This window comes from Astyanax mexicanus, chromosome 18 (genome assembly GCF_023375975.1).
Source record: "Astyanax mexicanus isolate ESR-SI-001 chromosome 18, AstMex3_surface, whole genome shotgun sequence".
NCBI lineage: Eukaryota > Metazoa > Chordata > Actinopteri > Characiformes > Acestrorhamphidae > Astyanax > Astyanax mexicanus.
In genome coordinates this window covers 16,829,759-16,844,058 of record NC_064425.1, presented here as the reverse complement: position 1 = coordinate 16,844,058, position 14,300 = coordinate 16,829,759, and the positions used below count along the sequence as shown (strand labels likewise).

The 14,300-nt window shown below is 34.5% G+C and overlaps 3 protein-coding genes across 3 annotated transcripts; 1 reads left to right on the top strand and 2 right to left on the bottom strand.

The window, feature by feature from the left end:
* Positions 1-201: 201 nt before the first annotated feature.
* Positions 202-3,840, bottom strand: rad1 (RAD1 homolog (S. pombe)). The gene is made up of 6 exons (XM_007245956.4): positions 3,397-3,840; positions 2,513-2,728; positions 2,308-2,416; positions 1,890-2,148; positions 862-960; positions 202-667 (listed from the first exon to the last, which is right to left on the bottom strand). Exons 2-6 carry the CDS (start codon positions 2,705-2,707, stop codon positions 490-492), a joined length of 840 nt encoding a protein of 279 aa, XP_007246018.1. The 5' UTR covers positions 2,708-2,728; positions 3,397-3,840; the 3' UTR covers positions 202-489.
* A 1,014-nt stretch (positions 3,841-4,854) lies between these two features.
* ift20 (intraflagellar transport 20 homolog (Chlamydomonas)) lies at positions 4,855-8,853 on the top strand. The gene is made up of 5 exons (XM_007245955.4): positions 4,855-4,984; positions 7,002-7,162; positions 7,742-7,827; positions 7,904-8,007; positions 8,094-8,853. The coding sequence occupies exons 2-5, from the start codon at positions 7,036-7,038 to the stop codon at positions 8,173-8,175; spliced, it is 399 nt and encodes a 132-aa protein (XP_007246017.2). The 5' UTR covers positions 4,855-4,984; positions 7,002-7,035; the 3' UTR covers positions 8,176-8,853.
* Positions 8,854-9,980: 1,127 nt separating this feature from the next.
* On the bottom strand, positions 9,981-12,446 carry tmem97 (transmembrane protein 97). Its single transcript, XM_007245954.4, has 3 exons — positions 12,220-12,446; positions 10,657-10,801; positions 9,981-10,561 (listed from the first exon to the last, which is right to left on the bottom strand). Exons 1-3 carry the CDS (start codon positions 12,331-12,333, stop codon positions 10,284-10,286), a joined length of 537 nt encoding a protein of 178 aa, XP_007246016.3. The 5' UTR covers positions 12,334-12,446; the 3' UTR covers positions 9,981-10,283.
* Between the last annotated feature and the right edge of the window lie 1,854 nt (positions 12,447-14,300).

The following is a 14,300-nucleotide window of genomic DNA, read 5'->3' as shown; positions in this document are numbered from 1 at the left end:
CTGCTGTTGTTGTTGTTGTTCTGTTGTTGTCCTTTTAACCTTTCAAAACAACTTCCACTTTTCTGTTCTGTTTGGTTTTAACAAGTCTTAGTTTTATATTTAAGGTCCCCTAAGGGTCAAGTCTCTGTTGTATTAGCTGGCAGGTTAATCTACCAAACCTACCAAAAAACTACCAAAAATAAACAACTCTAGAGCAACAACTGGAGATTTCAAACTCCTTTAATGGTATATCACACAGTAATGTATGTGTCATATCAGATCATCTTCATGTTAACAACTTTAAAGAAACTGATAAAAAGATTTATAAAGTTCAAAATCTTATTATATAACAAATACAAGCTCTGTTACTTTATCTCTTTTTTAGAAACTGAATTTAATAAAATACAATGAACAAATCAGATCACTAATCTGATTAAACGACACAGTTTAACATGAAAAGGGAAACAATTAACAGCACGTTTTAAGATGAGCAAAATAACTCATGTTGGTCTATTCTTCATCAGCCTCTTCGTCTGGGCAGCAGTAATACTCAACAAAACAAATCTGTCCATCATCATTCCGCACAAGGTACTGTAATGAGAGGAAGCCTCGACTGTCTGTCCTTACAGACACCTTACAGGACAGCGCCAACGCCTTGGTGGAGGGTTTTAATAGAGACATCTTGTACCTGAGTGAGCAACAGCAAAACACAAACTGATATTATCCGGCGTCAATGCCAAAAGTCATAGGACAGGAACTAAAATTGTGTCACATGAATTTTGTCTATATTCACATTGTCTGTAATGTCTGTGAACAAATCTGATTTGATCATTTTAATTTGGAAATTAACCTTCTAGTCATTACAAAGTTTGGTCTTCTTACCTGTTGGTTTGTGTCTTTGTACACTGGAACAGCTCCATCATTTCAGAGTCTTTGGGATAGTCGTAATGGGCATTTCCAGAATTTCCAAATGTGGACAATCTGGGGGGAAAACAATCAAATTAATTATTTATATTGTTTGATATTAGTAATATAATATGGTATTGAGTTTTAGGCAGTGTTTTAAATGTGATAAAGCTTTGGAAAACAACTAGTTAAACAGGGCTAATTATTATACATACAACATAAAAAAACATAATGCAACATGAAAAAAACATAATTTTTATTATTTTATCTTTTTTTTATGTGCCCATACTTACTTTTAAAGGGCCCAAAATATTCCATGATGTAAACATGTTTATTAGATAACAGGCTAGTTTTTATCCAGATGCACAAATCTAACCTAATGAGATTGTCAACAAAATCAATAATAGGTCAATAATAGGGGTGGGAATCTCTAGGCACCTTACGATTTGAATACAATTCAGAGGTCTGCGATTAGATTATAAAACGTTTCTCGATTCGTCTTGATGCATCTATTTCTTTTATACAGGATTTATTTGTTCTCATTGTATGAATATTAATGAAGTAGAGCATCTGTAATGATCCATAATATATCCTTAAAAAAGCATAGTTTTTTTTAATTAACCAGATGATTAGTACAAAAAAGTGCCTTCAGCATAGTGACGGTGTATCGACAGTTTGGAGGAAAGTAGCGGATGGCTTGATAGGTAGCTTGCTGGATTAATGATCGTAGTAAAAAAAACCCAGCTTGACAGCGTGAGCGGCAGAAAACAGACTCACACAGGGAAGGAGAACATCAGGGAAATGCGAGATCAAATGTTATGCGTATTTTAGAACATGCATGCAAAATTCGTACATGTTGGCAAGTCTAAATCGATTTTTAGCATTTATGAATCGATACAGAATCGCCCACGTCCGAATCGAGCTGAATGTATGTAAGACACAAAAATGTCCCCCACTCTTGGTCAATATCATTGCCAATAAGACAAGGCATAGTGTTTCTGTACCTGAAATAGGGGTGACTGGGTGACATTGTTAGCTGCAGGATCTCACTGGTCATGTCCAGTTCTGAGAAAGCCTCTTTCAGGCTGTCTGACTGAAGTATGACCTTGTTGGTCACATTGGTGCTACAGAAGTCAAAGTCTAAGGGTTCCTCTGGTTCTTGGGTGTTAATCTTGCAAACAGTAACCACTCCTCCTTCCTCCAGGAACAGGGTCAATGGATAGCCATAACCATTGTAGCACATTTTCAGGGCAGTCATCACTCCTTCATTTTTTTAAAGAGAGAGAATGTATGATCCATCAAGATAAAATCATAAACAGTTTAATTACAATATGTTTTTAATGTTGTTTTAGCTCAATCAGTGATGCAACTACACTAACAGTGCATTATTATATCTAATCATTATTTATCATAGAAACGTGCCTGGCACTGTGCTTCCTCCAAAGATGGTGAGACAATCCAGAAGCACAGTTAGGTTAACCTGAAACCCAACCACATCCTCTTTAAGTGTGAACTCTTGAAAAATGTCTGCCTGCAGGATGAGAAAACCACACAATCAATTACAGTCAAAATGCATTTAAAACTGAGTGTTTTTGAGAATTCTTAATGTCTCATTCTGAACACTGACCTGAATGAACGCATTTGCTTGAAGACATTTGGAGTCTTCTACGGTTACTTTTAACCCATTCTGCGTCGCATTGAATATTGCATGGTCTTTGAAGGATATTGCTTTTAAGATGTTAGAAAGGTTTCTCACATTATCCAAACTAGCTATCAGGATGTACTCATCATTCTCTGGTTGAGACTGAGTTGACAAAGGCATTCTTCTGATCACAGAAAACACCTGCAATGACATTATAGAAGATAGTTAAAACTGAGACTCTGTAGTCCAGGGTCCATATTTATGTCCATAGTATATTTTACCATATAATAGCATATTTTTGGTAAATCAAATAGGACCATAAAACATGGCTGTTGAAATTTATATAAATATGCTTAAAGACTGAATTGTTTTCCTGGCACTAAATGTAGGGGTTGAGGTTAGAGCTGTACAATATTAACAAATGCCCTATTGATATAAATAGATTATTTATTAATAGATAATTAATACAAAAAAATAATATTGCAGTTTTTAACACAGACATACTGCTCCACCCCACTGGGCTGTCGAACACATAAAGCATTAATATTAGCTTGTTAGCTACCTACTTCTACTCATATAAAAAAAAAAAACTAAAAGCAAAGCAGTAGCAAGCTAAACATTTTTGTTAATTGTTATTTAACTTCTAATGTTAGCTAGACATTTGTTAAACATTAAACAGCAACACTAAAGTGATCTCAGGAAACTTTTAAAACAGTTTGAGCAGCCTGTCAAAAATGGCCAAAAACCCAAAGGAAATTGTGATTAACTCAGGATGCATGAAAACTGTGATTAAAAAACAGCGTTATTCCACCAAATATCTGCATCAACTGTGTGTGTGTGCCGAAATAATAACCAGTTTTAGATCTTACCTCAGTGTGTATTAAACTACATGTAGTTTCAGTAAGAGGGCTGATTTGTGGCGCTGAATGTTTTGCTCGTGTTCTTCTTCTCCGTTTTTTCTCAGCAGCTCCACTGCCCCCTGCAGTGTTGGAGATACCGGGAGGCTTTTCATAATAAAAGTCCTACTAAAACTTTTAATGGATTTGATATGATTCCCAAAGAATACGTATAAAGGCCTTGAATAAATCTGTATAAATACTATTAAGTCTATAAATACTTTTTTGGGACGTTTTTGAATGTCCAGGAACACAGCACTGTGTGAATGCTGTGGGCAATGTAAAATAGGGAACATATATTATGGGATATTGGTGTTACAGACATTTAATAGAGTTATAGTACAAAATAAAGTGTTATATACATTATAGGAACACATTTTTTAAACGCGTAAATCTATTGTTTTGTTTTGGCCCCCGGTTTAACGGGGCAGTGCACTGATCCGCCGGTCGCCGTGGCAGCGGCAGAGACTCTTCGGGGCGGGGACGGAATCTCATCATCTGGAGCAGAGCCGGTTTACGGAGAGCCTGCCCACTTCTAATTATATCAGAAAATAAGTGCAAATCGTTAGAGGGAGCCCGCGAGGGAGTCCAAAATGAATGGGGGTGAATGGAGCTAAACAGCTAAAAACTCAAATTAAAATGATTAATTAACTACGTGTCCCGGATATTACATTAACGTAAAAAGTAAATTGACTAATTGAATAAATTTGTTAATCAAGCAAATAAACGTACCCGTATTTTCTACGTTATTACAACAAATATTTTTGGACAACAAATTGCATGCATCAATGTAATGCTGATCACTTTATGATTGTTTAAGGCTAAATAATAAAAAAAAATAAAGAATTGGGCGTTACTTTTCATTATTTCATTTTTTTCCATCTGGTTTAATAAAAAGAAATGGGTTTAATAAAAAGAAATCTTAAATTTAGGGAAAATGAAAAAATAAACCTTTACTCAATTCTTTAATTTTTCATCTAGTATTATAAGGTTGGATTTTACCTTTTTTTTTTTTTTTTTTTTTTTTACCTTTTTTTGGATTTAAAATTTTGTAAAGGTCCATTTCTTTTTTTTGTTGTGAAATTTTAGATTATGGAAGGCCGAAATGTAAAACGAAAATGGCCTTTACTATAGCATGTGGGGGGAAATTGTATTTAGCCTTAAATGGTCTGAAAATTACGGGTAAACATTGCACTGTTCTAGTTACAGTGAGATGACTGTTTAGCAAGCTTATGCGGTAACAAAGACGTCCATAACACATTTAAAAGGTTTGTAACTGGCAATAAAGGGCGTTAAACATTATTTAAATATGGTTCTGTATTGAGGAAATTAACATATTTTTAGTATGATTTTTATTAGACATATTAAACATAAACTATGATTTTGAGCGCCCTCTGGTGCTGTGATGAACCCGGAACACGTTCTGTAGTGGGAATTCTCCTCAGTAGAGAATCTCTGATCTGGAGAGTCTTTCTGCCACATAACCGAGAGAAGCGGCGAGCGGAGAAAACGGCGAAGAGACCGGCGAGATCAGCATATCTCCATTAATTCAGCTTAGCGGGTATGTGTGGAGATTCCTTCACTTTCTATAGTAAATAAAGCGGTTTATAATGTTAAATACAGTGTGTTTTTTGTGGTGGGTTTACTCGATAGCTGCGTTGCTAACCCCGCTAGCTGATTGTTGTGATTAGCTGAGTTGTTGTGTTGTGAGAGAAGCTCTGTAAACTGATGTTAAACTCGGCGGATCAGAGAGCAGAGCTAAGAAACTGCAGCTTTACAGGCTGTCAGTTTAGTCAGTTCCGTTTAGATACTCTGTTTTAATGTGATCAGGAATCCTCACTATACCAACACCAGTTGATCAGCAGCCATATGTCACCCAGCTGCTCAGATAACCTACAAATAGTCTAAGATAGGTGGTAGATAATACCCTGATATACAGCTCTGGAAAAAAATAAGAGACTACTTTAATTTCTGAATTAGTTTCTTTGATGTTGCTATTTATCGGTAAATGTTTGAGTAAAATGAACATTGTTGTTTTATTCTATAAACTACAGACAACATTTCTCCAAAATTCCAGATAACAATATTGGCATTTAGAAAATTTATTTGCAGAAAATGAGAAATGACTGAATTAACAAAAAAGATGCAGAGCTTTTAGACCTCAAATAATTTAAAGAAAACCTCCACCATTCTTACACACTGCTTTTGGATAACTTTGTCACTCCTGGTGCAAACATTCAAGCAGTTCAGTTTGGTTTGATGGTTTGTGTTCATCCATCTTCCTCTTGATTATATTCCAGAAGTTTTAATTTTTTTAAAATCAATCAAAGAAAATAATTTTTAAGTGGTCAATTATTTTTTTCCAGAGCTGTATTATTTAATTTTAGGGCCATATGGGCATTATGGTACAATTTTGTGATTTTTTCAGTAAAAGGAAAATTCCCATAGGTCTTATTTCCCAATAAAGTCTATTAGAGACAGATTATATCTGTCCAATATTATTTATTTTACTAGATATATGAAGATATTTGGAGTGCATTATTAGTATTATGACATGTTGCATCATTGACTTCTATTACAGTCTGGTAAAAATGCCAATTAGGGGTGCACCATATCATATGGTATACAATTATATTGGCAAATACATTTTAATATTAATTTTCTTGCAGTAGTGTATTCTTAAATTTATTATTTTATTTATTGTTTTGTCATATCCCCAAAAATAATGTTATCCTGAAATATCCTGATATAATTTTAGGCTCATATTGCCCACCCCTAGTATAAGATGACACCAGATTTTACTAACTCATACAGAATCTACTTATTTCAGATGTCACCTATGAAATGTTTACTAGTAATAATATCAGATCTACAGATCAATAGATCTATAAAGCTTTTCTGACCTGTCATGTGTTACTATTGATTTACAATATTCATTTACAATGACCTTTACTATCTCTTATCTATAATTAAAATGTTACTAGTACACTGAAGTACTAGTATTTCAGTGTATACATGCCTATAATTGTCACAGTTATTAGTAACAGAAAAATGATTACTAATAAAAATATATTTTATTATATTCATTATATTATTGGTAGTCAGAACTTGAATTGTATATTTATTTACTGTCAGCTTATCTACAAAAATATTGGTCACTGCCTATCATAAGAGATGGGTAACCATGCTTTATCTAATCTGTTTTTAGGTCTATAATTTTTATTATTGTTATGTTCTCTTTTGTTCTCTTTCCTGACAATTCTGTCTGTCCCTTGCATTGCTGTAACATTGTGAATTAACCTGCTGTGGGATTAATAAAGGCTTTTCGTATAATACTTTATGTTATAGAGATTTAAACCTGCCCATAACATTAGTTACTAATCAGATCAAATGTCTCTAAGTGTTATTTATTTTTTAACTTTTTTACTTTTCTCTACTGTAGTTGATCTGTACCATATGTCTCATTAAGTCCTGTTTTAATCATCAGTTTAAACCTTAAAGAAAAGAAAAGTTTACATTTATTCTCACAACTGACTCACAGTTTAAAAAGACTGTAATCTTCTGTTGCTTCTCAACAGTTGGACCTAATCAGTGATTGGCTGGCCTCAGGTCATGGCTAAAGATCCACTGGCAGAAGCTGGGCTTCACTTCGATGAACTTAATAAGCTACGAATACTTGAACCTGATGTTGGTCAGAAGACCACAGAGCTTAAAGAGGAGTGCAAAGAATTTGTTGACAGTAAGTATGGCTGTATTATAATTTATTTCCAGACTTTTAACACTTTTATTATCATGTTAATAAGGGCCAAAATGTACACAATCAAATTTATCACAATGTATTAATTAATTTAGATCAGTTCAGTAGAAAAACTGCCAAGAATGTCCACAACGGTACCCAAAAACAATTATGATTGTTGAAATCAACAAGTGTTTAAACATCATATCACCATTATTGAAACATTCTGATATATACTCAATTTGAATTACTGTCCATCCCATGTAAAATAACCTGTTAAATACTTTAAAGTCTGAACACAGAACACTGATGGAAATGAATTACCATGAGACAGAACCAAGTGGCTTTAAAGACTTTTTGCAAACTTTTTACAAATTTAATAAAAACTTACAGTCTTTAAAAATGCATCTATATTTTTCATATATTAAATCAATTAAGTAGACAAACATTTAACATTGTTGCCCTGATGTTGAAAGGTTTGGTGTTTGCACTGGGTAACTGCATGTGCACTTTCTTACTCTCCACCACTTGTCAGATAACAGCTTTAATTAAACTGATTTCATTTCATTTCTTGGAAAACAGAAATTGGCCAGTTTCAGAAAATAGTGGGTGGACTCATTGAGATGGTGGATGAACTGGCCAAGGAAGCAGAAAAAGAAAAAATGAAGGTACGTATGTGCCATTAAGATGACAGTTTAATGATAACTTGCAGACAGCTAAATAATTTCAACAACTGTTTCACAGGCAATAGGAGCTAGAAATCTGCTAAAATCAGTTGTAAAACAGCGAGAGGCCCAGCAGCAGCAGCTCCAGGCTCTAATAGCAGAGAAGAAGATGCAGCTAGAACGGTAATAATATTACTATCCCTCTGTATTTGTATATAGGCGTAACTGCATTTGTGTTCCTGTCCATAAAGGTGTTGTTTTTTTGGCAGGTATCGAATTGAATATGATGCTCTCTCCAAAGTTGAGGCAGAGCAGAATGAATTCATTGACCAGTTTATACTGCACAAATGAGTGTCGTCTTCTGCATTCTGTCAAATGGACCGAAAATATGATGCTGTGCATCTGACTCTCAGTGACTTCCTAATAAGAATTGGGACTGAAATAGGTCATTTAATTCACTACACAGAATTAACAGGTGTCCTTCATACTTGCAGCCTCAGTATATTTACTCTCCTCATTTAAACTAGTTGAGTGCTTTATGATGACCAGCTCCAGCAGTTAAAATGAGTAACATATCTGTACCACCACATATCATCAATTCAAATGAACACTATTTATACAGAAGATATTTATACTATTTATATAAAAGCTATTCTGTAAATCTGATTTAATATGTTTTTTGCTACCAGAAAAAAAAGAATATACAGTATCTGCATGTTACTGTAAATAATCACATGATCGGAAGACTTGAGTCTTGTTTTCTGTATGATTTATTTTACCCATTGTGTTGTGTGCATTTTATTGTACTTTACATTTCCATTTCTGTCGTCCTTTTTTTATTTGTTCTTGGGACCACACAAAACAGGTGGTGCATTAGAAGTTCAGGAAGTTATAAAACCAAACAGTGCATTCATTTACTATTTGTTTACAGTGCATTAATCAGACCTTACACATGATATCAGTGGACCTTATCACTCTGAGAAGCACCATGTAAAGGTTATGTACATTTGAATAAAACTATTTTGCTTATGTATGTCTGTGGCTGTTTTATTTCTGTTTTAAGAGAAATCTGGATTGAAAAACATAACTGTGGCATGTTAGAAGTGGTTGAACGAGCAGAGAACCCATCACATAGTGGCTGCATCCAGAAACTTTTTCTACTCCTCCTCTCCTTCTCCTCCTTTCCTACTCCTCCTCTCCTACCCCGGAAGAAGGTGGAGGAATCGAGTAGAGGAGAGGAGGAGGAGGAATGGAGGGAAGGAGCTGTAATTGGGGAAATGGGACAGCAGATCCGTTTTAGATAGGATGTTGACTACCGTTGAACGCTCACTTTCAGCACGTTTCAGAACATTACTATCACACACAGCTAAAAATTCAGATATTCCAATAAAATCCTGTTTACTCCCAGCCGCATTTTTGGCCGCATCTCTGGCCAGTGACTCTGGCAGCCCTGTCTGACCTCAGCCTTATGAGGGATTCAGTTTCCTCATCAGTCCCTAAGTTAAAATAAATAAGTAAATAAATGAATTAATTAAAATTATATATATATTATAAATAATATATGTTTTTATATGTATAACATGATACACATAGGGTCATAAATATAGTTTTACTGAGCATACAGTTTATCTAAACTATAAATTATATTACTGCTTTACTGGCTGTTTAATTAGAAAAGGAACCTAGTTAATTAATATGTTTATGACGTATATTTGGGCGTTGCCTTCCCCATTTTCGCGTGCTCTGTGGGCGTGGATGCAGTGATGTCATTGGAAAATCCTTAAAAGTCTTCCGGAGTAGGATACACTGATGTAACCTCCGTTGGAAGCCTACTACAGGTGGATTTTAAGCGGCTTCTTTCATCTCCTACGGTATTCGGACAGGCGGCAAGATGGCCTCACGAAATCAGTTTCCGGGTCACGGAGGAGAGGAGGAGGATCGGTAGGAAAAAGGAGACACTTTTGGGGTTTCTGGACGCAGCCAGAGACTCGCAGCTCCATCACCATGAACATTATTCAAATACTAGGTATGCACTGAAACAAAGTGAACAAATTCAAACTTCATATTTGTCTGAACACATTTGTTGCAGGTTTTCATTCAGATAATTTGACCATTGCATAAATTAAATATCATAAAAGAAAGCGCAATTACAGAACTAACATTTACAAAGATTTATTAAACAATTAACATTTTTACCATGTCAGCAGAAATACAAAATTGTATATTTGTTATTTAGCCAAATAATTTTTGGCTAAATAACAAATTATTAAAATTATTTAGCCAAATAATTTTAGCTGCCAAATATTTATTCCATCCCTATCAAATACTATTTGATCCCATTTAAAAAGGGCTGTTGAGTTTTAAAAGAGGGTTGCCCATAATTGGCACAGTTTTATCCTCGATAATAGTCACAAACAGGTCTCCAAACACTCGACAAACTGGCTTATGCCAGATCTAAATTACTTCATTTTCTTGGTTTTCTGTAAAGCTCTCCCACTCTGAGGTTGGGAGCTGTTATATGCTGAGCTAAAGAGCATAGTAAATAGCAGCATGAGGGGAATGAGGAGATATGGAGCATAAACAGACACAAGGGTCAAGCGTTCCTTCATGGTTTGAGGACCCGGGTAAGGAGCCGTTGGAAAGTTATGGTAAAGGATGTGTGCAAGAATAGGGATCAAAGTGGTGGCCACATGTGTAGCGTAGATTATCGTTGGAGTCCTGATCCATCTGCATTTACCTACAAGAAACAGTTGACAGATAAGACAGAGGCATTATATCAGTTTTGCATGAGATACATAGGATTTAACTCTGCATTTTGTTCATTTTACTAACCTTTTAGGAATGCATATGTTGCGATGGGGAAGAAGGGTAACTGAACAAGTGCCTCGCAGAATATGAAGGATTTAAACCAGAAGGGTGGATCCACCACCATTGGATCTTTGAACTCCGCAGCATACCAGTGCAGGACGTCTTTCAGCTGCAGTGCATTTAATATAAAGCAGTGTTAGGATACTGGCAAAGAACTGTAATCAGTGCAATCACTCAGTTTAACTACATGTCAGAGTGAAGACTACAACCCATTTTAGCCAAAAATCACAAAAATTATAGTAAAATTCAATTTTTAGATCTTTTTAATGTAGTTTTACCAGAACAATTTCTCACTTTACCAATTTGGTGTAAAATGTTTACTAGTAAAATATTGTATCAATAAATTTATTCTAACTGGTCATATAACCAGGATCACATATCATTTTATTTTTAATTAATGGAATTCTCTTATTTATATATTTATAAAACTTTTGCTAATAAAACCCTATTACAGATATTTATAATGACATTTTTACTACACAGTAAATTCACCAGTGGTAAATCAACACTGTTAGAGTAACATTAACAGTAAGAGTGTAAAATTTAACATCAACAGTGTTGATTTAACACTGATGAATTTACTGTGTAATAGATGTAAATCCACATATCTACACTGTAATTCCTACTAGTAAAAAACAGGTCAATATATCTGTACAAATACAAGTCCTAATATGCATTTTTGATATGTGCCTTTATAGATATGTATAACAGTTTTAAATATCTTTAATTCATGGTTTGGCTAGTTATATTATTAATATCTAATGTACTACTCATTACAGTTTAGATATCTTATTTTTATTAATTACAATTTCTATTAGCAAAAAGGTCATTTTAAGATATAGTGTGAAGTTTCCACAATCAGTGATGGTTTGAGGAGTCATGTCATCTGCTGGTGTTGGTCCACTGTGTTATATCAAGCCCAATATATGAGTTTCTCATTTTGAACTGAATTACTGAAATAAAGTAACTTTTCAATTATATTACATTTTTTGAGATGCAATAGTATAGCTTTTTGGATTAAATTAATTTAAAGACGTGAACATTTTGTTAACAACTGTTTATATAAATGTTGATTAGATAATGATATAGGAGTTTTATTTTACTGTCTGCTTCACTTAAATTTTATTGCCAGATTTTCACATTTATTCTTACTAGTAATAGCTTATCACATTAAACATAATTACAACATTTTTTTAAAGAGATAAAATGATTATTGAGGCAAACTGATAGCAATCTGTTGGTCAGGTTAAAACAGTTCCAGGGTATGATGTGGCCCCTTGGGAAAAGTAACTGCCCATCCCTGCTCTTATTGTTGCCCAACTATCTCTGGTTAATGTAGTTTGTTTGCTTGTTGAGCAATAAAACATGAAATAAACGGCAATAAGAGGTTCTACTAGTGAAAACTGCATAACACAAACGTAAGCAGTAAATCTGAGTGAGGACTGAGAGCTAACTTAAATACTGCAGGAGTGATTTTAGGCTGAATCGGGTTGTGAGTGTCAGTTTTCGGGTCGGAGTGAAACTTACTGCTTGAGGATAAACATGTTCGGGCAGCAGCGCCTGCAGATCAATGAAGAGGGTGATGGGAATGTGCGACGCAAAGTATAGGAAGAATATAATCTCTAGAACTCGAAGGAACATTTTAAAAAGGTAAATGTCTCTTAAACTACCGGTGAAACTGACTGAACAAGTACTGAATGAGCTCCTCCGGTGCCCGTATGCAGACGCTACGCTAACGGCAAGGAAAAACAATGGGAACGGCATCTAGGCAACGACCAATCGCGTGGGGCCAACTCATTTCCTATTGGTTGCTCACCTCGGTTGATCAGGAATAGGGGGCGTGGCCTTTGGCCATTGGCTGATTTAAGGGAGCAGAGAGCAGAATCTGTCCTTTGCTCTGTGGGGTGAAGTTCAGTAGGTTAAGCCTTCTGCCACATATTACACGCCTTAATCTGAGGATTTCTATTCAAGCATTGCATATAAAGGTTGATTTTTTGATAAGAATGTACAAATACTTCGTTACCTTACTTAAGTAGAAATTTGTAAAATATGGTTGCCTATATCTTAGAGGAGTCATTCTTTTTCAGACGACGTTTTTCTTGTTACTTCTGCCCCAATTATCTGAACTTTCTACTCCTTAAATGTTAAAAATAGCTTCGTTCCTCCTATTTCATTCCAGCTTCTCATCGTTCATAAATAAATAAATTTAGATAAATCTTTCCATCTGAATAGAGTGAATCTGACAACACACCATTCGTAGCAGAAGAATTCGTGAGAGAACTTGAGCAATATAATACTTTACTCTAGTAAAGTATAGATAGCCAAAAAATTCTACCTAACTAAGAAAGAAACAAAGTATAATTTGTACTTCATTACTTGACACCTCTGAGCCCTGTGGCACAGCCTAAGCTTTGCTCCTTCAATTTATTTTACTTGTATCCTCCTTTAAATAGTTGTGCAACAGCAAAACTAATCAATTTAATCAATTTAAATTAATTATTAATATTTTTTTTTTGGTACTTTATACAATCCCACACAGCTGGTCTCGCGGGGCCAGGCAGCACAAAATCACTGCAGTGGGCCACCTGAAGGGGAAGCCTGCTGGAACCATGTTCGCTACAGGCTCGTAGTAAGTTAGTCTTAGTTAATTTATTTTTCTCACTCAGCGTTCCTAGATACTGCTAGAGTAGTTAAACAAGACACGTCTCGTTCTTAGTAACTCACATTTATATCTTACAAACTTTAGCGAACAGTTAGCTTCAGAACTTTATCTTTCACCTTAAATGTTGCCGCTCGACCAGTAAGTTAGTTCCAAATCATGCCATAGATTTAGTTAAGCTAATGTTAACGACAGTTTACCACGATTTTGTTCTCGCAGTTAGTGTTACTAGAGCCTGCTAGAGAGTTTAAACAAGACATCTCATTTTTAGTAAATTTATATCTCACGCGCGTTTAGCTAATTTTCCGTTCCACCTTAAATGTGGCGGCAGTTAGCATTTGACTACATTCAGAGCGAAAAAAAAACTTTTTTTAAATAATTAATTTAAAGCTTTTTAAAGGTCTTTTCTGACTGTGTAGTGTATATTTACATCACATACACTACTGTTGTGGTATTAAATAATCATAATAATAAAAATGAATGCAAATCTTGGGTTAATTATTCATGTAAAAACACCAGGTTAATGTTTTTATGTTAATATTTTTAAGTATGGTAGGTTGTGTGTTCCTTATAGAATTACATTAGTTCTATAGAATTTTTAATATCTGAACAACATCTGGCCAAATAAATATTAAATAAATATATATTAAACAAAAAATATATAAATGGACATTTTTTTATCTGATTAATAATCAATTAATCAAATTATCAACTTTATTTATTTAAAATTAGTTGCAGCCCTAATAAAAATCAATAAACTGGTGTTTTCCTAAATTTCATTTTAAAATGGAATCTTCCTGAAAACAAAGCAAACATTTTATGTCCTCCAAACCTTTCATTTCATTACGGTAGTTTTTGCGTGTTTTTAAACATGCAGAATCTGAAGTTGCTTCCTCTTACTGATCTGAAACTATAAAGTGAAATAGAGGGTGAACTGGCATTTTCTCCA

Coding starts and splice junctions, on each gene's coding strand:
- ift20 (XM_007245955.4), top strand. CDS start 7,036: ATGGCTAAAGATCCACTGGCAGAAGCTGGGCTTCACTTCGATGAACTT. Junction 7,163..7,741: donor GTGCAAAGAATTTGTTGACA/GTAAGTATGGCT, acceptor CTTGGAAAACAG/AAATTGGCCAGTTTCAGAAA. Junction 8,008..8,093: donor AAGAAGATGCAGCTAGAACG/GTAATAATATTA, acceptor TTTTTTTGGCAG/GTATCGAATTGAATATGATG.
- tmem97 (XM_007245954.4), bottom strand. CDS start 12,333: ATGTTCCTTCGAGTTCTAGAGATTATATTCTTCCTATACTTTGCGTCG. Junction 10,802..12,219: donor AACATGTTTATCCTCAAGCA/GTAAGTTTCACT, acceptor AATGCACTGCAG/CTGAAAGACGTCCTGCACTG. Junction 10,562..10,656: donor AACATATGCATTCCTAAAAG/GTTAGTAAAATG, acceptor TGTTTCTTGTAG/GTAAATGCAGATGGATCAGG.
- rad1 (XM_007245956.4), bottom strand. CDS start 2,707: ATGCCTTTGTCAACTCAGTCTCAACCAGAGAATGATGAGTACATCCTG. Junction 2,417..2,512: donor AAGCAAATGCGTTCATTCAG/GTCAGTGTTCAG, acceptor CTCATCCTGCAG/GCAGACATTTTTCAAGAGTT. Junction 961..1,889: donor CCCAGTCACCCCTATTTCAG/GTACAGAAACAC, acceptor TTTTCCCCCCAG/ATTGTCCACATTTGGAAATT.